The 21,407-nt window shown below is 43.5% G+C and overlaps 1 protein-coding gene across 2 annotated transcripts in view; it reads left to right on the plus strand.

Moving 5' to 3' along the window:
* Positions 1-17,592, plus strand: part of ATP2A2 (ATPase sarcoplasmic/endoplasmic reticulum Ca2+ transporting 2) — a 43,560-nt gene extending 25,968 nt beyond the window's left edge. The window contains exons 9-21 of one of the 2 annotated variants that reach the window (XM_041488728.1): positions 1,811-1,899; positions 5,084-5,186; positions 5,710-5,841; positions 5,929-6,051; positions 6,234-6,452; positions 7,206-7,541; positions 7,764-7,984; positions 8,969-9,171; positions 9,340-9,425; positions 9,827-9,960; positions 10,949-11,066; positions 11,181-11,301; positions 16,489-17,592. In XM_041488728.1, coding sequence (XP_041344662.1) covers positions 1,811-1,899; positions 5,084-5,186; positions 5,710-5,841; positions 5,929-6,051; positions 6,234-6,452; positions 7,206-7,541; positions 7,764-7,984; positions 8,969-9,171; positions 9,340-9,425; positions 9,827-9,960; positions 10,949-11,066; positions 11,181-11,301; positions 16,489-16,502 — 1,899 coding nt within the window. In that variant the 3' untranslated portion in view covers positions 16,503-17,592. Of the gene's footprint in view, positions 1-1,810; positions 1,900-5,083; positions 5,187-5,709; positions 5,842-5,928; positions 6,052-6,233; positions 6,453-7,205; positions 7,542-7,763; positions 7,985-8,968; positions 9,172-9,339; positions 9,426-9,826; positions 9,961-10,948; positions 11,067-11,180; positions 12,777-16,488 lie in introns of those variants that run through there. The other variant, XM_041488727.1, reaches the window with a different exon arrangement.
* The last annotated feature ends 3,815 nt before the right edge of the window (positions 17,593-21,407 follow it).

Raw genomic sequence — 21,407 nt, forward strand, 5'->3', positions numbered from 1 at the left:
GGTTTTGCTGCTCTGATGGGGATCACTGCAGTGTTTTCAGTGTGCAGCACTGACTAATCTGGCAGCTTGAGGTGCAGTTGACCCTGTCACCAGCACTGCCAGGGTCATCTTCAATGCTGGTGTGTTTTTAGGTAAGCATGAGTCCTCCCTTCCCCTCAATACTCTGTGTAGTGTTGGCTAATTTGGGACTTTCATGGCTGGTCCTTTAGCATAATGCATGTTCAGTTGCCAGTTTGCCCTTCTGTGTGGGGATTTAATGGAGAAAACACTGAATTCTTCTATTTAATAACTTCAGATGTTCAGTGGCACAGCAACTCCAGCATGCAATGTCCAGAGCCTCATTACATTGGGTTAGAATTCCAAATGTGTGCATGTTGGGCTCTGCACACCAGTGGTGAAAGTTTGTAAGCCCTAAGCACTTTGTTCTCATGTGATTGATGGCTTTTTCTTCCTAATTGGTGGTTGACTTGTTCTACTTCCTTAAGTATCGTAGTATTTATACCTAAGAGACACAAAGCAGCTGCTCATCAGTATTCCAGAGGAGGTTACTTGCAGTAGAGTTGCATAACTGCCCTAGTCTTTGCAGGGATTTTTTCATCCTGCAGATGCCAAAAGCAGGAGGCTTCCCTGGTTAACTCATCATTTAAGTTGTGTTTATTTAAAAGCTCAAAATGCTCTACTCCTTATTTAGAGGGCTAAATGTTTTAGATCTTGTCCAGCACAACTTGGTTCCTTGTTAACCTCCAAGGGCTGCAAAAAAACATGAATTGAAGTTTGCAAAAATGTAGCAAAATTCTAATACCTGTGGCAATGACTTTATTTTATTGGGCTGTGTTTTGTGAGGATGCTTGTCTAAAATGGAGGGCACACAATGAGGGGAGAGGAGGACATTGCTAAAATGGGATGTGACAAAATGGCTTGTGCTCACCAGTGGACCAGGAGTTCCATTAGGATACACCATCAATAGTGAGAAATTCTCTTCTCCAGTGCTACTCCAACAAGCCATGAGAGTAAGGCAGCTCCAGGCACTGTGGTTTTTGTATCCATCCTCTCAGATGGGATTCTGCCTGCAGCTCTCCTAGAAAGGAAACAAAGGAAAGGCTGAGTTGCAGATCTCTTAGAGGTACAACTGCATCCTTCAGATTAGTGTCTGAATTTGAAAATATCATTTCACCAGTGCTAGAAGAGCACTGGAGTTAGCTGATTGGTTTAAACTCCCAGTGTCCCATGTGGTAAAGTGACTTGGAACTGGAAACCAGGACAGGAAACACTTTCATTTAAGGCTGGTATTAAGAGAAACTGGCCATAGTCTGCCTCTTGCTAAAACCTGACCTCTTAGATCTCATCTTCTCCTATTTGTAGATTATTTTATTTTGATTTTGAGAGAAATTGTCAGTGTCCAAGCTGACAGTGTCCAATGAGCTGTGTTTGACTATGCCAGAGCAGAGCATTAATTCATGATTTGTGTTACATGAGAATTAATTCACAGGTGTGAAGCTTAGGAAGAGCTTGGATCTAGTGAGGATTGTCAGGTGGTGTGGGAATGGTCTCCCCAGCTGAAATGTGCACAGTTCTGTGGTTTTCAGCTCTGTTTTCCAAAGTGCTCTGTAGGCAGAAGGGCTGTTCCCTGTGCTTCAGTGTATGGAGCTGTTCAAACATACGTGGGATCCAAGTGCACAGAATCAGGTCTTGTCTGGTTTGTTTATTCAGACTGAGCTTGCCTCTTGTACCTGCTTGCCTAAGGCCTGTTTAAATCTCTTGCTTTAATTATTGTTCCAAGGTAGTAACACTTCTAACTCTCTAATTTCAGATGTTTATCCTGGACAGAGTAGAAGGAGACAGCTGCTCTCTGAATGAATTTACTGTAACTGGTTCAACATATGCTCCCATGGGAGAAGTGTAAGTGTTCTGTTCAAGTTCAACATTTGTCTGTTCATGCATTCACTGTTCCTTTAGTCTGGAAAAGGGATGCATGTAATACTAGTGATTGTTAGTAAGGGAAAGGGCAGCCAGTGAGAATGCACACTGAAGGGCTGGGGGGAAAGTAATAAACAGGAAAACAAAGATAAATTATAGAAAAGTAAACCTTCATAAAACATTTAAAAAATCTCCAGTATTGCAATGTTCCCTTGATAATCTAAAAATTAGTAAGGGGTAGAGAGGATTTATTTTATTGAATCTTCCAGGACTGAGATTAGCTGTCTCAGTGCTTTTAAGTGAGATTTACCTTTCTGATATAAAAACTGGGTAAATCTGAAGAGGTGAGCATTTGCTAATCTGTGAGCTCAGTGTTTCCAATTTGCCTGCCTCAGAGAATGAGGAAGTTGTTTTTTCTGAGGCATCTTCTGAATGTGTTGGAGTTACCTCTTAAATTGACTGCAAATTCCTGTCCCTGGCCCTCAGTAGTTTATTGGTGCTTCTCCTGGTGTGTGTTTGTCCCAGCCTTTGCTATCTGAGCTGCTGTTAAACCCAGTCCTTTAGGAAAGGAATGAGGTTTGGTTTACTTTATCAGCTGCAAGTCTCTACTAGTGAGGTAAGTGGTTCATCCTGGAACCATCCTGGAAACTTCAGGAATTTTTAGGACTCTGCTTCTTGAAGAAAAGCCTCTTTTTACTGGGTTGCTGCAGCTCCTTTTACTTGATCAGTCCTCCATGTTTTTTATAACTTTATCAATTCTGCTTTACTTGCAGAGTAGAACTCTGCTGTGGATGATGTAGAATTTAATTTCAGTTATTGTAAACATCTCAGCCTTGTGCAGTTTCACTCGTGTGCCTCTGACTCCTGCAATCTTGCCCATCTCAATGATTATCTCTGTTTAATTTCCATAGCAGTTAAGACCCTGGTGTTCCCAGCAGCTGGAATTCTTAATTCCCCAGTTCTCTTTTTTCTTTCAAAGCTAATTGCTGTCAAAAGCTTATGCTTTCATTTCAGGAGGCAGCATTTGCTTAGACAAGGTGACTCCAGACCTTGCAAAAGTCCCAGCTATTGCACTTTAGCTGGGCTCAGAGGAGCTGCAAATAAACAAAATAATAAAATAGAGTGTGGTGACAGATGTGGGGGATAATGAGACAGACAGCAATGTTTGTTAATGTGCTGCTTTCACTTGCTGAAGTTGAGGGAATGTGAACAAGTGTGTTAAACTCACTTCATTAGGGGACACAAAGGATTCTGAGAGGGAAATTGCCTCAGAAAGGCTCTCACTGGAGCATAGGGAAACTCAGCTCAACTGCAGCCCTTAGGGCTGGTTTATTTCTGCATTTATGGACAGCTTTTAAAGCAGTGGCTTTGGAGGGATTTTAAGTAAGGTGACTGACTTCACCTTGGATTGCAAACTCACTGAAAATGGAATTTTGAGGGCGTTAAGAGGCAGTTAATCCATTGCACTGCCCCAGAGCAGGACCTGCTCCAGATATGAACCATTTCTGACAGGTCTTACTTGCTACTTCAGACACTGTTGGCTTCCACAGCCCAATCCATCTCATAACCATTAATGTTCTTGCAAAAAATCAGTAATTCTTCACTTACTGTTAAAATGTATCATACCTAACTTTCTCCTATTCATTCAGAATATAAAATCACAAGTATTTCATACTAAAAACCTCCCAAATTTCATACTGATTTGTTTTCCAGGGATATTGGGAGACTGTCAAAGTTTGGAGTAGTTTTGCCATGTCTCAGCACACTCAGTCTTACTGCAAACTGAGAGCACAAACCCAACAATAATTAAGAATTGCAGCAAAAGCTGGCAGATTGCATCTGACCTTCAGATGAGTTCATCTTGAAAAACCTGAAGCTGTAAGGAAAAAAAAAAGTTCCTTTATCCAGATCCCAGCACCTTAGGCTCTGCATTTGTTCTTCAGAAACTGTTAAGGAACACAAAAACAAGGGCTGTAAAAAACCCACCCTGGTATAACAAGCTATGGATATTCCAGTAAGCTGGTGTTCTTTGAGTTCAGAACAGGTGAAAACAGGAAGTTTTGGGTGGGATGGATGAGGTGAGAGCCTGAGAGCTGGACTTTAAAGCCACAGCCTGTGGCTGCAGGATTATATGCCAGATGAAACATTAAAAACATACTTGTTTCCTTAAGATTCTTTTTGTTCTCGTGCTGTTACACAACGCTGGAATTTGTTTGCAGTACCACAAGTGAACAAAAGCTTACATAATGGGACATGTCATGGTCTGTGTTGTGAATTTCTAGAGTCATGATCCACATCTTTCCACCATCAGACTTTCCCCCTCACCCTCCTTCAGAGCTTTAATAAAAGATGTTCTATATTAGCTCAGTCTTGGTAATTTTGCTAGGGGAAAATAATAGTATTGAACTGTCTTGGTTCTCTTGTGCTTGCTGTAGAAGTCTGGGAATGTTCCAGAAAAGGAATCAATTCACTGTTTCAAGTGTGAAAGCAGACAAGTTGCTTCTTAGTTGGGATGTCAGACTGGTGCTTTACTTCAGGAAGATGTACCTTCCCTCCCTCTGAAGCCTTGAGATATTGATTATTAAGTGTGTTCCACTACTAGAAAGGAGCATTTATTTTCTAGTTGAGTTAGTCTTGTGAAATGACTTCACTTTTCATGGCTTTAGGAGGTTCACATACAATACAAATCAATTGTTAGGAAATTAAAGAGGAAAATCTGCTTTAATGCCTGCCCAGTGCATGCACTTCATGCATTGCAGTAAAGCTGCAGAACATGCAGCAGGAAGGAAGCTGAACTCCTCAGGTGTCCTGCAATATCCCTCTCGTGCTTGGATCTCCCCTCCAAGCCCTGCACATGGCCAAGCAGTGCCTTCTGTGCTCACACTGAGCCCTTCTCCAGCCTGCTGTGACACTGCACTGGAGGAGGTCAGGTTCTGTCACTCAGGGAGTGATATCATCAGTGATCTTCTCATTCCATTCATGATTCTGATCCAAACTTCAGAACTCTCCTTTATCAATCCTGCTCTTCCCAACAACTTCTGTAGTTCCAAGTCCATAACTAATGAGCATTGTGCCAAATGGAAATGCAGTAAAGAGGACAAAGAAAACAGGAGATGCTAATACTAAATAACTAACTTCAGTCTCCCTCTTTTCTTCCTCTGGAAAGGCATAAAGATGACAAACTCATTAAATGTAGCCAGTATGATGGTCTTGTGGAACTTGCAACGATCTGTGCACTCTGCAATGATTCCTCTTTGGATTACAATGAAGTAAGTTCATATCCTGGGACAGAGGAGGGTGTGGGAATGAGGATAAGTGTTCTCATCTGTCTGTGTAATACCTTTCAGTGGTAAATCCCCTTCCAGTCGGGGGGGGGGAGAGTATTTAGGTCCTCTGAAGTATTAATTCTGAGAATTACTTGTTTGTTGAACACTGAGACCTAAATCCAGCAGCAAATGTAATCTGTAATTTGGAGATCTCCTGATGCTGCTTCTTGCTTTGCCTCGCTGCCTTATGGTTGCTACCAAGTCTCAAAATGTCTTAAATGCTTAATCATAAAATACTGACATCTCTCTGCTGCTCTTGAGGGTAAAGGCTTCAAATTCCTACAAATCAAGCTCCTCAAAGCTGCTCTTTTAAAATAGCTTTACTTGTTTCACGAGCCACATGAAATCTTGTAAAGCTTTTTTTTCCTCCCCCTCAACCTCATTGTGATACTTGAGCTCTTGTCTCTGGTAGGTTCCAGGTGAGGTTTAAACTCCTGTGCTTTTGTTTGCTTTGTGTTAACTCAAGGCTAAGGGAGTTTATGAAAAGGTTGGTGAAGCCACAGAGACGGCGCTCACGTGTCTGGTTGAGAAAATGAACGTGTTTGACACGGACCTGAAGGGACTCTCGAGGATCGAACGCGCGAACGCCTGCAACTCGGTGAGTCCTCTTCTTCTGCCATTGCTGGGGACACAGCTCTGTAGTGCCTACCACCTAAATGCAGCTTATGCTTTTTGCTTTAAAAAGGTGATAAAACAACTGATGAAGAAGGAATTCACTCTGGAATTCTCCAGAGACAGGAAGTCCATGTCTGTCTATTGTACTCCGAACAAACCGAGCCGCACGTCCATGAGCAAGATGTTTGTTAAGGTCAGTCCCTCCCTGGAGAGAGAGGTGATGGAATGGCTGCAAGGTTTTTTAAATACTTAAAAGTTATGGTGCAACTAACTGAGCTTGGAGTGCGAGGATGGACTTGGTAATTTAAACAAATGTTGTAATGGTACTTATTAAAGGGATTTATTAAGCTAAATTACTTCTTCTTGCCTCTGCAGGGTGCTCCTGAAGGTGTGATTGACAGATGTACACATGTCCGTGTTGGAAATGCTAAAATACCTTTGACCTCGGGAATTAAGCAGAAAATAATGTCTGTCATTAGAGAATGGGGAACTGGCAGAGACACATTGCGTTGCTTGGCTCTGGCAACCCATGACAATCCTCCCAAAAAAGAGGAAATGAATCTGGAGGACTCCTCAAATTTCATTAACTATGAGGTAAGATCAGTAGCACTTTTCCCTCTCCCAAACTGGAGAATGGTGGCTTCTTCTGTTTCATTATTCTTCGAGGAAGTTACATCTGAGAATTTTCTTTCTGGGTATTTTTAGATGTCAGACCCAACAGTTCCCCACTTGTATGGAGGGAATGCTCAGTCTAAGAAGAGACTTTGTGTTTTAGAAGAAATTGTTGATGGCAGGTTGCCTTTTTTGGCTAAAAGCACAAGAAGAAATCAGTTAAACAGTCAAAAAATTGCATTGTGGTTTCAGCTTTTATGGTTTTTCAGTTTGGCATTGCTCAACTGCAAGACCTTTTTGGGGATTTTGTGATGGAACATACCTCTCTGGGAGTCAGGTTCACTTCCCTGCCTCTGTGCTGTCAGCTGCAAGGGCTCAGTCCATGATTATCATCTTAGCTGCTCTGTAATTTTCCAATGAAATCTGTATCTGGTGTTTAGGAGGAAAGTAATAACAGTTGCATGAGTTTTTGGCTTGTGCTCTCTCTGTTCCTGGCACTGATGCTGAAAATGAAAGACCCAATGCTTGCAGGTTGAATTTGCAAGGCTGGCAAGTAGAGCACATTTTAACTTCAAATTAGTGCATTTGAAACAAAATTTGGTAAGGCAGGACACGGAGTTATCCCAAATGTCACAACAAACACAGATGTAACATGCAGGGAAAACAATCATTTCACTGCTACCAGAGGAGAAATCTGCAGGATCTTGCACTAAAACTCACTGTATCTCATTTCAGACCAACCTGACATTTGTGGGCTGCGTGGGAATGCTGGATCCCCCGAGGATTGAGGTAGCTTCATCCATAAAGCTGTGCAGACAGGCTGGCATCAGAGTCATTATGATCACTGGTGACAACAAGGGCACGGCCGTGGCCATTTGCCGCCGCATCGGGATCTTCGTGGAGGATGAGGACGTGTCCACCAAAGCCTTCACGGGCAGGGAGTTTGATGAGCTGTCCCTGGCTGCCCAGAGGGATGCCTGTCACCATGCCCGGTGCTTTGCCCGGGTAGAGCCTTCCCACAAATCCAAAATCGTGGAGTTCCTTCAGTCTTTTGATGAGATCACAGCCATGGTAAGTGATGGTTACTTGGTTAGAAAGGCAGATGGTGTTTAAACCCTAATTAGGCCTTCTCTGAGTAATTCCCTCTTCTGGAAAACACTTCTTCCATGTTTCCCTGCCTGTAGTGAGTTTTAAGGATCCAAAACCACACCCAGTGCAAAATTCCTCTCTGGATCTATATGTTAACACCCACTTATTTACTGATTCATTTCCAACCCTGAATTCTCATTTTAGACTGGTGATGGTGTCAATGATGCCCCTGCACTGAAGAAAGCAGAAATTGGAATTGCCATGGGTTCTGGTACTGCAGTGGCCAAAACTGCTTCTGAAATGGTTTTAGCAGATGACAACTTCTCCACGATTGTGGCTGCTGTGGAAGAAGGACGTGCCATTTACAACAACATGAAACAGTTCATCCGATACCTCATCTCCTCCAATGTTGGGGAAGTTGTTTGGTAGGTTTAAATTTATTTTTTCTTTGAGCTGGAGTAGTGATGATGGAGTCTTCCAGTATTTCTCACTAAAACCAGAGGAGGAGGTTCTCCAGGCAGTGGATCTCTGTGGAAGTTGCATGTTCCTGGCCTTTAGTGAAGAATTGCAGTTTGCCACAAAAGTTGCACATTGTGTTATTTAGAATATTCTAGCTCAGTAGGTAGTGCTTTCCAGTTATTTCTATGATTGGAATAATTCTCTAGAGAAGGAAAACCAAAACCTTAATCAAACAGTACAAGATGTGGAATTTCAGATAACATAGTCCCAGGCATAGCTTAGATGTTTGTTTAACCTCAGGTTCCAGGAACATGTCTTGTGTTCCTCTGGGAGGAGCAGTGGTGACCCAGCACCACAGAATGCATTGCTGGTGACAAAATGTAAATACTGATCTCCTCACAGTCCTTACATCAAAGCAGACCTTTCCCAGAGTGGGATAAAGCACAGCAATTGTCTTGCCTTGTTTCTTGTCAGCTTTAAGGCTGTCCTTCATATGGCTCTTGCTGCAGCCCCTATTTCTGTTCTATTTATTCACACAGGCTTGGAGCCATGAAAGTTACAGGCTCAATAAACTTCTGCAGGGAATAGCAGTGATCTAGGGAAATTAAGGTTGGTTATTTGAGCCAAAATGCATCTTTTAGAAAGTGGTTTGCAAGCTTTTATCCATGTGTATGTATATATTTAGCTATACAGACAAGTAGAGTGGAGAAAAAACAACCCTAAAGTCAAAAGTCTTCAATTTTTGAAGTTATCAGAAGAAGACAATGCTTCAAAGCTTACATGCCAGTGGTTAGTCTTTGCTCTTGGATATGTGTTTAGTTTTCTGATTGTGAATATTCAGCTTGTGATCTTCAGTGGGTAAGAGGGAAGAGAAGTGCTGCTGCAGGTTTAGGCTTAAACGTTACTGACACGCACAAGAATAAGCTTGTAACTGGTGGATTTCTTTGTAGTATCTTCTTGACTGCTGCCCTGGGTTTTCCTGAAGCTCTGATTCCTGTTCAGCTGCTGTGGGTGAACCTTGTGACAGATGGTCTGCCTGCCACTGCCCTGGGCTTCAACCCTCCTGACCTCGACATCATGAACAAGCCACCGCGCAACCCCAAAGAGCCCCTCATCAGTGGGTGGCTCTTCTTCCGTTACCTGGCTATTGGGTGTAAGTACTAATGGCTTTTTTCCCCTTAAATAAACAAAGACATTAATTAAAACCTATTTTTTTTCAGTAGTGGAAGTCTTGAGGCCTTGAGAAGTTTAAGTGTGGCAAGTGAGGTCTTGTCTTGCACACAGCTCACAGCGCTGAGAAAAGCTCTTTGTTTTCTTGCAGGTTACGTTGGTGCTGCCACAGTGGGTGCTGCTGCTTGGTGGTTTATTGCTGCTGATGGTGGTCCAAAAGTTTCCTTTTACCAGCTGGTATTTGCTCAGTTTAATATCTTTGGGGGGAGAGGGGAGGTTCCTGCTGCTTTCATACTTGAAATGACTGTACAAACCCGGTAGGTTACGGGGAATTTGTATAATTAAACATTTTCAGACTTGTTCCTGTAAAACTTGATCATGATTAATTAGTCTTGATAGCAAAGCTCAGAGGTGTGGGATACCTGAGCTTCTAACAATTTGAAGGACAAATTGTTGTCTTGTAAGTGAAATCCTAAAGAGGATTTTTCTAAAGCAGGCAAAAGTTTGTAAGCACTGGGTTTAGGAGTCACAGCAGAAACTTGCCTTTCTGTAATACTCACTGCTTTTTTCCTACTTGCCTATTTTACATTTTAAAATTTAACAAGCTGTGGAAGTGAGTTGACTCTGTTCTGTTCCAGAGCCATTTTCTGCAGTGCAAGGAGGACAATCCAGACTTCTTTGGGGTGGACTGTGTGGTGTTTGAGTCCCCGTATCCGATGACAATGGCTCTCTCTGTGCTTGTCACCATAGAGATGTGCAATGCTCTCAACAGGTTCGTATGTCCCAACAGGAAAGCCAAGCCCCTGCACAGCTTATCCAAAATCCTGCTTTTTGTGCAATTTGATCCTTGGTGAGCAGCTCAGCTAATGAAGAGTGAGTCACATTTCCCTTCTGAGTTCTGGTAGTGCAAACAAACTGACTCTTAGATAACATTTGAGATCTCTTATCATAAGGTGTATTTTTAAGTCTGCCAATTCATTCTGGTATTTTACTAAGCACAAGCAACTGAAATATTTTCCATTATTTTTAATCTAAGCTTAATCAATCAGATTATCCCTACTATGTTGGTATAAAGTGATATCAAGGAGAACTAAAATAAGAATGCTGAAGATATGGAAAATAGTTTTTCCTGCCCTAAGGGAGTGTGGGTTTAGCCAATTAATATTAGATTATAAATGGAAACCACTAAATAGCACAATGTCAAGGGTATTTTTCTTCAAATAGCTTAGAGGTCAGTTAATTTAAAAACAAATAAACTTGAAATACAAGTGCACTGGGGTAGTCCTACATAAAGATACTGCTCTACATCTGCTGCTCTGGATCTCAGCCTCTTCTCCAGCACGGCTTAAATGCAGATGGAATCAAGAGCCAGCATGAAGAAGGTGAAAGTTTTTGACCCTCTGTGAGTCTTTCAGTGAACTCCAGCAGAAGTGGGTGCACCTGGGGCCCTGGTAGACTCAGCTCTCTTAGGCTGCCGTGTCCACACTTCCCTTTCCCTCCCATGGAGAGGGTTTTGGGGTCACAGTGAGAATAGACTAGGCCAGGAACAGGCAGAACACTCGAGACTTTGAAGAGCAGACCTGAGGCTGATGGTGACTGCCGTGCCAAGCTGACTTCCAGGCCAGTTTGAAGTTGCAGCATCCAAACTGTGTCCTGGGCTGCTTCCTGCCTGGGATCCCTGTGCTGTGCCAGGCTGCTTTGTGGTTCTCAGAGCTTCCTGTTGGTGTCAGAGTCACACACGAGCCATGTTTCTATTGCAGCCTGTCAGAAAACCAGTCCCTGATGAGGATGCCCCCGTGGGAGAACATCTGGCTGGTGGGGGCCATTTGCTTGTCCATGTCCCTCCACTTCCTTATCCTTTATGTGGAACCACTGCCAGTAAGTGCTCGTGCCTTTCCCCCTCCCCTGAACTTCCAGACAGAGCAAAACCTTGAGTGGGGCTCGAGGCCAGGGCTGGAGGGGGAGCTTGGTAACCCCCGGCTTTTCTTTCAGATTATCTTCCAGATCACACCTCTGAACGTGACGCAGTGGCTGATGGTATTGAAAATCTCCCTCCCTGTCATTCTGCTGGATGAAACACTCAAATATGTGGCCCGTAACTACCTGGAACCTGGTAAAGATGATAGTGTGCGGCCTGCCACCAAACCCTGTGCTCTGTCAGCATGCACCGAAGGAGTTTCCTGGCCGTTTGTGTTCATTACTATGCCCCTGGTTATCTGGCTTTACAGCACAGACACTAACTTTAGTGATATGTTCTGGTCTTGACTGACATGGTGACGAGTTTTACATTCAAAGGAGAAAAAAAAAAAAAGTTTAACTTAATTTTTTTATTGTTTAGAGCAACTGTCTATTTCTGCTGAATTTTCACATGAACATATTTGCCGGTGATGGAGGTTTCATAATCTAGATTTTGGTTTTTTGCTTTTTCTGACTTCAGTGGGGGCAATATATTCCTCTTTTATACACAGTTAAAGTGTCCATTGACATGTACAGAGAACTAACACTATTTTATGCAAATATTTTTTTGTAGATGAAAAGCATGTACAGTGTTCTGTTCAATAGTCTATTCATCATGTAAAAAAAAGTAAATTTTTTTTGAGCCAGCGGACACTATCAAACTAAATTGGCAGCAGATTTTAGGGAATGAATGTGTGTTGTCTAAAACTAAAAAAGCATGTAACTGTTTGTCTTCTGCATGATCATCCAAACTTAATTTGTCATAAAGTCAGGTTTTGTTCACAAGCAGAACTTTCTGCTCCCTGGGTCAGGATTTCTTCTCGGTCCCCTCTTCCCTCACTCTCGGTTCTTGACTGTCCTTGTTTACACCACTTTCTGTATGAGGTATGCCTGATCTTGCTCGTGCAGAAAATACCATTCCAGGTGCAGCCTGCTGGGGTTCTTCCATACTCTCCACACACATAGGGTTGTTTTTTTTTAAGGATTATTTATTTGTCTATTGTATTTTATTGTAACAGACCTTACTTTGCCAGTGTTGCCCATTATGCAGGGATAGGGAGGGCTACTTCTGTCTCCTTAAATCTAAAGCCTTTTTAACACACACAATCTGTTTCAATTCAAAAGAGGGTTTAAGTTGGGGTTTAATACCTTTTTTACACATGTTTTCCCCCTTTAAGATCAAAATTTGCAATGAGACCTGAAAAAATGCACTGCATAGCTAGAAATTGGATTTCCTACACTTAGGGCACTAATGCTCAGTTGTATACATGGAGTTACTCTGCTGGCCTGTTGTTAGCCTGACTTGAAGTAACAAGCTCGTGTGTGTTTTTTGTAAAATCTGTAAATAGCACATGACCAAATTGAACATATTGTATAGAACTATTTTTATTTTAATGTGGCACTAACCACCTTCATTATTACGGTAAATGTTAAAGCATGTTTTCAAATTCAGTCCTGTATCAACAATGTGTAAGTCATTAACAGTCCTAACTGTGGTGTTTTTCTCCAATGCCTTCCAACTTTCATCGACTAAAGTGAGTATTTTTCTTCCATTTCACCCTGCCAGTGGTGACTTGCTGTAAAATAGCATATGCTGTATACATGTTGAAGAATAAATAGTAATTTCCTTCATTCCCATGCTGTGTTTTGTCAAACTCTGCTGTGCTACATTATTATCACCACTTTAGACTCTTGTTTTGTGGTCTGAAGCTCAAATTACTGATTCCAAAGGCAAAGCACTTGCTTTTGGTTTAGTATATTTTAGGGTCTTGTTTTATAGCACCTGGGAGCCTTAGTGCCCCAAGGTCTTACAGCTTTTGGTCTTAAGTTTGAGATAAAATCAGACAAATCTGTAACTTAAGACCCTGACAGCTGTTACCGTGAATGTTTAGTGTCCAAAACTCTCTGGTACTCGTGGTCAGGTGCTGGTTTACTCCAAAGCTTTTCCCTGCTCTGAAACAGGGGCTGCCCCTCTGAGCTGAACCCTTCCCTGCTCCCTGCAGTGCTCGAAGGGCAGGTGCTGCTCCTGGCAAAACCAGCTCATTATTGTTATTTGCCATCTGAGAAGGCAAAAGAACAGTCTCAGCTTAACAGGGCAGCCTTTGGAAGCTGCCCTGGGGTCACTGTGTCTGTAGAGCAGCAGGTGCTGTTATCTTGTGCTGGCTCAGTCTGCTTTAGTAACCAAATTCAAACAGCTTTGTGATCCCTCTTGGAGGGGAAGGATAGTTCCAAGCTCTGTTCTCTTGCTGCCAGCTGGAATCCAGCAAGCACACCTAATTCTCTAGGTTTAAGCTCTCAAATGGAGAGGTGCTCCCTCAGAACACAGAAATTCCACTGCATTGTGATACTTTGTTTATAGAGACTTTGACTTGAGTTGACGCTGAAGTGGCTCAGAGGAGCTGACCTGATGATGTAGCAGGTGTGTTGCCAAACTGGGAGCATTCAGATCCCATCAAATGCCCTTTTTTGGTGTGGAAGAGCCAAAGTAAGGTTTTGCATTCCACAAAACCACTGGCCTTCACTGGCCTTTAGCTGTATCAATAACAAATGAGCAGCGTGAGACTCATCCCTGTTCCTTGAAACAAAAAATAACAGTCCTTATGATGTGGGATTCCTTGAGATCAAAGTGTGTACCAGTGTTTTATTTGCTGGAAACAAATGAGCAGCTTAGTTCTGTGTGCTCCCACTGCTATTGACAGACATTTCCAGGGCAGGAGTGCCACTGAATCCTTGAACACGGGTTCTGCTGAACCTCAGAGCACCATGTGGTGGCCTTTTTAAAGCCACCTGTCTGGCTGCCACCATGAATAATTCTGCTTCTTGTACAATCCTGTTCCTGTCTTGTATGCCAAATAATCCTGTCATACACCCCCTTTTTGCCTCTCTTAAGAAGCTGAAGGGGAGAATGACTGTCAGTAAGTAGAATTCAGAATATTCAGAATTCAGCACCTTCTCTGTTGGATCTGTCAGTGTTGAAGATGAATCTTGCTGCTTGTCATGGATTTCCATAGAGATCTGAGAGCTCATTCATGCCACTGTCTCAGAGGCACTTGGGGTAGGGCCTTGTGTTCCTTGGACTTTGCCTTGAAATCTGAATGAGTGGTGGGCAAATGGAGCTGTTGGGATCCATCCCTGCAGGCTCCTGAGCTTACAGGAGCAGTCAGGTTTTACAAGGTGCTCCTACAGAGTCCAAGCAATCTTCATCTGCCCTGTTCTTCTGCTGTTTCTCCCAGTCTTGTCCAAGTTCCCCTGCAGCAATGGAGCCGCAGGGTTCCCCAGGATCAGCAGCTGCAGATCTCAGGTTGGATGGCAGCTGTGCTGTGCTTTCAGGATTCTGTTCTCCAAGTGCTGTAAATCCCACCCGTGGCTGCTTGAGATTGGCCAAATGTTCAGACCTACCCTGAGCTTCCCCCTGGGCAGTGAAGCATCCTGCCCTGGAATCACATCCTGGTGATCCTGGAGCTGGAGTGCTGGGTCTGGGCAGCTGAGCAGGCTGGGGGAGGCTGCAGGAGGAGCCTGAGGAGCTGAGGGCTTTTCTGTCATAGAAAGAACAGAACTGCAGTGCAAAGTTTGTAATTTCTGCAGGAAGTGTCTGAACTAAAGTGTTTATCCTTAGTTGTGTAGATCCTGTAATCTTTCAGCCTCAGTCATTTCAGCTGGAGAAGCCAAGAAGGGAGGACTTTTCAGGACAGACTCATTTGCCAACATCTCAAAGTCAAAACTCATTTGTTTGGTCCCAAATGTTTCCTCTCCAGCCTCCCCAGTGCTGGGGTTGAAGAAGGTAACTCCTGTTGAACCATGTTAGCCCACAAAGAGCAGCCCTTGTTCAAGCAGGACTAACTCAGAATTCCCCAGGTTTGATCTCCCACTCCATTCTTACAAAATAACTTCATATTTTTTGTTTCTCTTTGCTCCCATCTCACCAAGCTTTTTCATCTCTGCTGTTTTCTGGATTCCTTGGTGCCCTCACACATCACTGCTTATTCTCTACTGTGAGAGGGGTGTGTAAGACCAGGATCAATCTTGTGATTGATGCTGCCTTATGCTGGGAACACCAGGAAGGAGATTGGCTTGTGCTGGGAACCCACTGGGGTTTGGAATGAGAGCAGCTCCTCCTGAATCCTGTGTTCTGTAGCAAGGAGGATGCTCAGGCAGCTGCTGTCATGCATTGAATTTTTAGACAGGAGCTTTTGTCTTTGCAGTGCCTTGGGCTCTCTCTGCTTTCACGTGCGAGCAATCCAAAGTGCTGAGCTGCACAACGAGCTGCTCCTTCTTGCTGGCATCCGAGCAATAAAAATAGTTCATACTTGGTTTCCCAAAACGTTACTGCAAATAAATGAGCACAAAAGAGGCTGCAGAAAAACATCTCTACCGGTCTGACAAAGTGCTCCCAGGGGTGTGCTGGTAGAGAGGCTGCTGGGGAGGTTCCTGGTACGAAACTTGAGTTTTTAATCTGATGATAGAATGCAGTACAGCAGTGCCAGCCCGAGTCACAGCTCGAGCCCAGAGCTGATGGTACACAGCCCAAGGGGGCTGAATTTGCTGAGATGAAGGGAGGTAAAACCAATGGAGTCGTCTGTCTCTTGCACCTGTCTTGTTTACTTTTTTGCACTTCTAACCATTAACTGTTTCCCTAATCTCTGCTAATTACATCCTTAATTGCATTAATATGCATTTTCAAATCTTAGCAGGAGAGCCCAAATTTTAGTGTTGAAGCAGTGTTTGGAAGAGCTTCCCTGGAGCTGTAGGGACTCAGAGCAGTCTCTTCAGACACGAGGCTGACCTTTTGCTGTGGTAGGGGTGAAGTGCAGCAGGAGCTTTAGGACCTTGTACTCTACTCTTTGCCTACACATTAATCCGTGTAGTTTAATGACTTCTTCAAAGCTTTCCTACTGCTTCCCAGAACAAGCTGCCTGACTTGGAAAAGGGACATTGTTAGGTCACTTTGGGGCCAAACCTGCCCTAATGCCTCGACTGAAAAAAAAACAAGTGCGTAGTATGGAACTTGAAAGTAAAAATTCCAAAGAAGAAGTGAGAATTGTCTGTTGCCACTGGTCAGGCAGAGAAAGGCAAAAGCTAATTAAATGTGTCTTAATTGTTTTTCACTGCAGTCTTGAGTAGGAAGTGCTGGCTCTCCTGATAATCAAGGGAGCTGAGCCTTAATCCAGAGGATTCTGAGCTTCAAGAACAAAGTAACCTGAGAGTGTCCCTTCAATGACAGAGCAGCCAGTTACCAAACTTAACATTCTTTCTTCTGTCACTGTTGATCTTAGTCTTGCTTGTATAATGATACTTAGCATTCATCCTTTCATTAACTGATGCCTTTTCTTTCTTTCCTTTTCAGCAATACTGGAGTAATCGCTTCCTAAACAATTTTGCAGAAATGTAAGGTTGTTTTGTTGCGTGCATGTGTTTTTAGCAACACATCTACCAAAACTTCTGCATGTATCGTGTAAAGATTCTTTGCTTTCCCTTAAAAACAAAACTCATTGTGTTCTCTGTGGAAGAAATGTGTGGTACCATTAGGACTTCATGATACAGATGTACAAACGTGCAATATAGCTTACCAAGTCGGAACTCTCTCCAGAGAAGTTGGGTTTCTGTGCTGCATGGAGAAGAGTTTGGTTATCCTTGAACAAGAATTGCGGAGCTGTCAGCTGATTTCCGTATTCCTGTATGTAAAATGTCAGTTTATACAGTGTACAATATCAGATAATGCATGCCTTGGGTTGTAGATGGATCTCTCTCTGTATTGTATCATCCAAACATCCTACTCCAGCAGCTTCTGTACAATGCTCTCCTATTTATAAATCCATGGAAACGATTACAGATGAATGTTAAACCGTAAGCCTCCACTTCATAACGCTGGGTTTTTTTATCATCCGTGCAAATCAACCTCTTTTGCACTGTAATGTAACTTATTTAAATCTAAGGCAGTAAGACAGATGTTGGTGCAATACAAAATATCGTGATGCATTTATCTAAAAAGCAACAACGACGTAGCCAGTTCCCACAGCTGCATGTGTGACCTTTAGAAGTTGTAAATAAGATCAATTGTCTATTGACATGCTGACAGTAAAGGAGCATCACACCTAGTTTCATTTGTATCAGGTAAATAAATTTATTCTACAATACGTACTCGGCGTGTTATTTGATGCACTTTGTTTCCTGCAGGTCCGCCCGGGCTCTGCAGCGCGCTCTCATTTTAATGCCAGGATGACACTTTTTAGCACCAACACCATTGCAATCTTTCCTCCTAGAACTATGCAGATGCAGCTGCTCCTCAGCAGTATTGACCTCCTCGCTGGTGTGATTTCCTCTGTCCAGGGGCTTGTGTGTGTGTTTAAGGGACACTGTCAAGTACTTTGATCACTCAGTTTTTTTAAAATGCTCCATTGTTTGTAAAATCCCTCTGAGAAACGTAAAATAAACAATTCTTTCCCAACTACATCTTTATTTTTTTTGGTCCTTTTCTGTTTTCTAAATTGCCCCAGCCTAAAGTAGCTCCCTGGTCTCTTCCCTTTCCATAGGCAAAAGGAAGATGAGCCAAATGTGTTTGCTCCAAAGCACAGCAGGAGCATCCTGCTGGGAGTGCTTGGCAGTTTGGGCTCACTCCCTTCCCCAGACCAGGGGCTGTTCTGCCACAAGTTCACCAGGCTGCTGCTGGGCAAGGCTAAAGCACTCCCAGGGTAAAAGCTGGAATTGCCAAGTGTCCTGTAATGCTCTGCTCCAAAGCCCAAACACCAGATTTTGTTTGGAATAAGAGACAACTTAGGAATGTGTTTTACATTAAATGTAATGCCTCTTAGGCTCCAGCCCCTGATAGCAGCACCCTGCTGGCAAACGGCGTTATCCAAATGAGGTGACACGTCTGAGACCCTTCAAACGCAGCAGTGTGAGGTTTAAAAATACAGGGGTCGAATTCCTTGCTCCAGCAGCTCTATAGGATGGTGGAGGTGTGTTAACTCATCGGGCTGAGCTGCTGCCGGCTGCTTCCTACTATGGTAGTGCTGTGCCGGGCAGGCTGAGCTCTGCCGCTCGCCCGGGGCTCTCAGAGCCTCCCTTATCTCCCGCGCGGCTCTTCCCGCAGCCGGATTTAGAGCCGGGCCCTGGCACAGGCGGGCAGCGCTGTCAGCACCGCCGCTCCCGCCGCAGGGCAGGCTCAGCGCCTCGGGGACACCTGAGCTGGGGCAGGAGGGGGAAGAGCATCCTCTGGCCTTCCACAGCCTCAGCCTGCCTGGGAAAACGTTTCTCAGAGCTCGCTCCAGCCCGGCTGCTCTCCTGCCCTTTTTCTGTGTCCCCAGCACGGTGCCAGAAGGAAAGCTCAGCCCTGATGGGAAATCGTTATTCAGCACCCAGCTCCTGCTGCTGCCAAAGCGAGCTGCATTCCTCGGCTGGTGAGCAGCTCCTGAGCCAACCCACACCAACTCACACCTTAAACATTTCTTTAAAGGATGATCTGCAAGTTTAAGCAGAATGAGTCCCCCAGCTGGAGTACAGCCATGTGAGAACGTGATGCTCAGTGGGTTGCCAAGGTGCTCAGTGCAAGAATATGTGGTAAGAGTTGCTGAAATAAACAGCTTCATCTTCCCCCTCCTCCTCCTCCTCCTCCTGCTGTCCTCCCTGCAAACCCCCAGCTCTAAAGCACCACATGGATGAGCCCACTGACAGCACAGAGCAGAGAAACCCCTCCCCATGGCTCAGGTTATGAGGCATTATGGACATATTACATTAAACTCTAAATACAGAGGGCAGGCAATGTCCCTATTTTTACCTTGAGGTGAATTTGAGTATGATTAGAGCCCACATCCACCCCCAGGAGAGTGGGTGAGAAATGAGAGAAGCTCTGAGCAGCTGAAGAGGTTTTCTAAAAGATCTCATCCCAACAGTTTACCCACATGGAGGTGCAGAGAAGACTTTGGGCATCAATTTATCAGGCCCCAGGATTTTACCTCATACCCCAAACCATCACCCTATTTGCCACATTGCTGTTTTGATGGGATGATAGGTGAGGAAAAGGAATCTCATCTCCAAACTCACAAAATCCTTGGCCCCTCTGGAAAGTGAGAAGCTTGTCCAGAGTAAACATCCACTGGGGACCCACTCCCACACCCCAGACTTGGCAAAGCAAAGGCCAGGCTCCAGCCAGTGAGTGAAAACAGAGATTATTCTTTCTATTTTGTTGTTCCATCAAGCGATAGGGACTGGCCAATTTAATACAAAAATTTACACAGAAGTTCCCCAGGTGAACATTTTATTTTTTCCCTCTTTGTACCAAAACAACTGTATTTTATTATCAATTTCCTCCCCAAACACCTAGTCTTATATACATCCTTGCCTCCTCTTGGCCAGCTTCCAAAGGACATTTTAACTGACTAGTTTGAAATCATAGGTTTATATTGAGTTTAAGCCCTCCTAAGGTCACTAAATTTAAGACCCATGGAGACTGCATATCTGGGTTTTTTAAATATATTTGGTTGTGGTATGTTTGTGCAATGTGAAATGACAATGACAGACACAGCCTTTCAGATTTCTTACCACTGAGATCTAAATGAGGGAATAAGGTTTGCTGAATCAGAAATCCTGCTTCTGCCCTGCATGGATCAGTTTCCACATCACTGAGCTCCTGAAAAGCAAGAAGGGAAGAATCACCACACAAAGAGGCTTAATGAGGAAAACAGTTACTGAAAGGGGGGGGGAAAGTCCTAGTTAATCAAAAATCTCTCTGTAATCAGCAGCAGCAAAAGAAGCACCTCAGTTCAACAGAGAACACTGATACTGGTCAGCAGTCCTCAGTCCCTCCTTTATTTCTGCTTTTTTTTATTCCAGTATTCCCATGATCTAGAAATCTTCAGAACTAGAAACACTGCCAGTATTGCACGTGTTATCAGCACATGATAGGAGTAAATGCATTATTCAGGCAATTTCTAACCACACCATCAATGTGTGCTGCTTTTAGACTCTGGTAAATTCAGCCTTTTAGCCCTTAGCCAAGTCTATGTACAGTTTGAAGAAATTCTGTCCCTTTCCCATCACTTCCTGTCAAAGTAGGAAAGAATGAAAAGTTAGTAATGAAATATGTGGTTTAAATTCAAGGATTTCAGGCAAACAGAGGCACTCTGCCCTCACCCAGCACCTCAGACACCAACACTTCACAGTACAACTGGATGGAAACAGATTTCCTGCCTCATGTCCAAACTGTTTCACTTCCATCACTCATCTAACACAGCCTGAACTTCAGTTCTGGGCTTTGTGATCTTTTCTTCTCGGGTGCAGAGCATGTGATTGAGGCAGGGAATGAGGTCAGCTGCTTATTAAGGGCTAATTGTTATATTCCCTGAACTAAATGCCTGTAACTGCACTGGAGAGTACCAGACCTCTGCAGAAGCAGAGATCACATTCTAAAATTAAAGTAGTAATGAAGGCTCATTAATAGCCAAGCAGAACCCCTCTAGAATTCTGAAGTGAGGTCTAAATGTATCTCTCCATACAATCTCAACATGTATGGCACCTCAAAGTTCCACAGCCACAGTGCAACTCTTACACACAGCTACATAAGCCCAGCACACCAGGTACTCACCAGGCTTCATCTGCACACTCTCACAACTCCCCATTTTCAGCAAGGAACCAAGTTCTCAGAAAATCAAAGCTGTGAGGATACAAATCACTTTTGACATCCTTCTCTAGGTGTTCTGAGCTGTGCCTGCACTTGTTTGCTCAAGCTGCACACAAGGACTCATCCTGAAGTAGTTTTAGTTTCCTGCCTGTTCTAAAAGCAGAGATTATCAGATTATCTACAAACACACTACAGAATGGTTTCAATAGAACTGTGGCTCTCCTGTTTCCTCTTCTATGTAAATACTTCAGAGAAATGTGCAAAGCCAGTGGTTTCCACATGAAATGAATGACCTATTCAAAGGAACCATTAGAATAAAATGACTGAAAAATACAGCACATATCTCATATACTCATCAATTAAATGTATCCTGTCTTTAGTTTGGTAACACAATTCAATTTTCATCCTCAGCAGAGGTCTGGAATACAACTAGAAAGCTAATGCAGCTACCCAGCTTTCAGCTGCTGAATGCTGAGTGTGAGGAGAAAGCAAAGCTTTTTTTATATAAAAATAGATGCTTTGAATATCTTGCACGTTTTTTCTGTTATGAGACACGTGATGAACTGAAATCCATTCACAGCATCCCACAGCAACAGCAAAGACATGAACAAGGCCTCTCATGTGCCAGAAAGTCATTAATGAAATAT

This window comes from Pyrgilauda ruficollis, unplaced genomic scaffold (assembly GCF_017590135.1).
Source record: "Pyrgilauda ruficollis isolate IOZ18807 unplaced genomic scaffold, ASM1759013v1 scaffold9, whole genome shotgun sequence".
Taxonomy (NCBI): domain Eukaryota; kingdom Metazoa; phylum Chordata; class Aves; order Passeriformes; family Passeridae; genus Pyrgilauda; species Pyrgilauda ruficollis.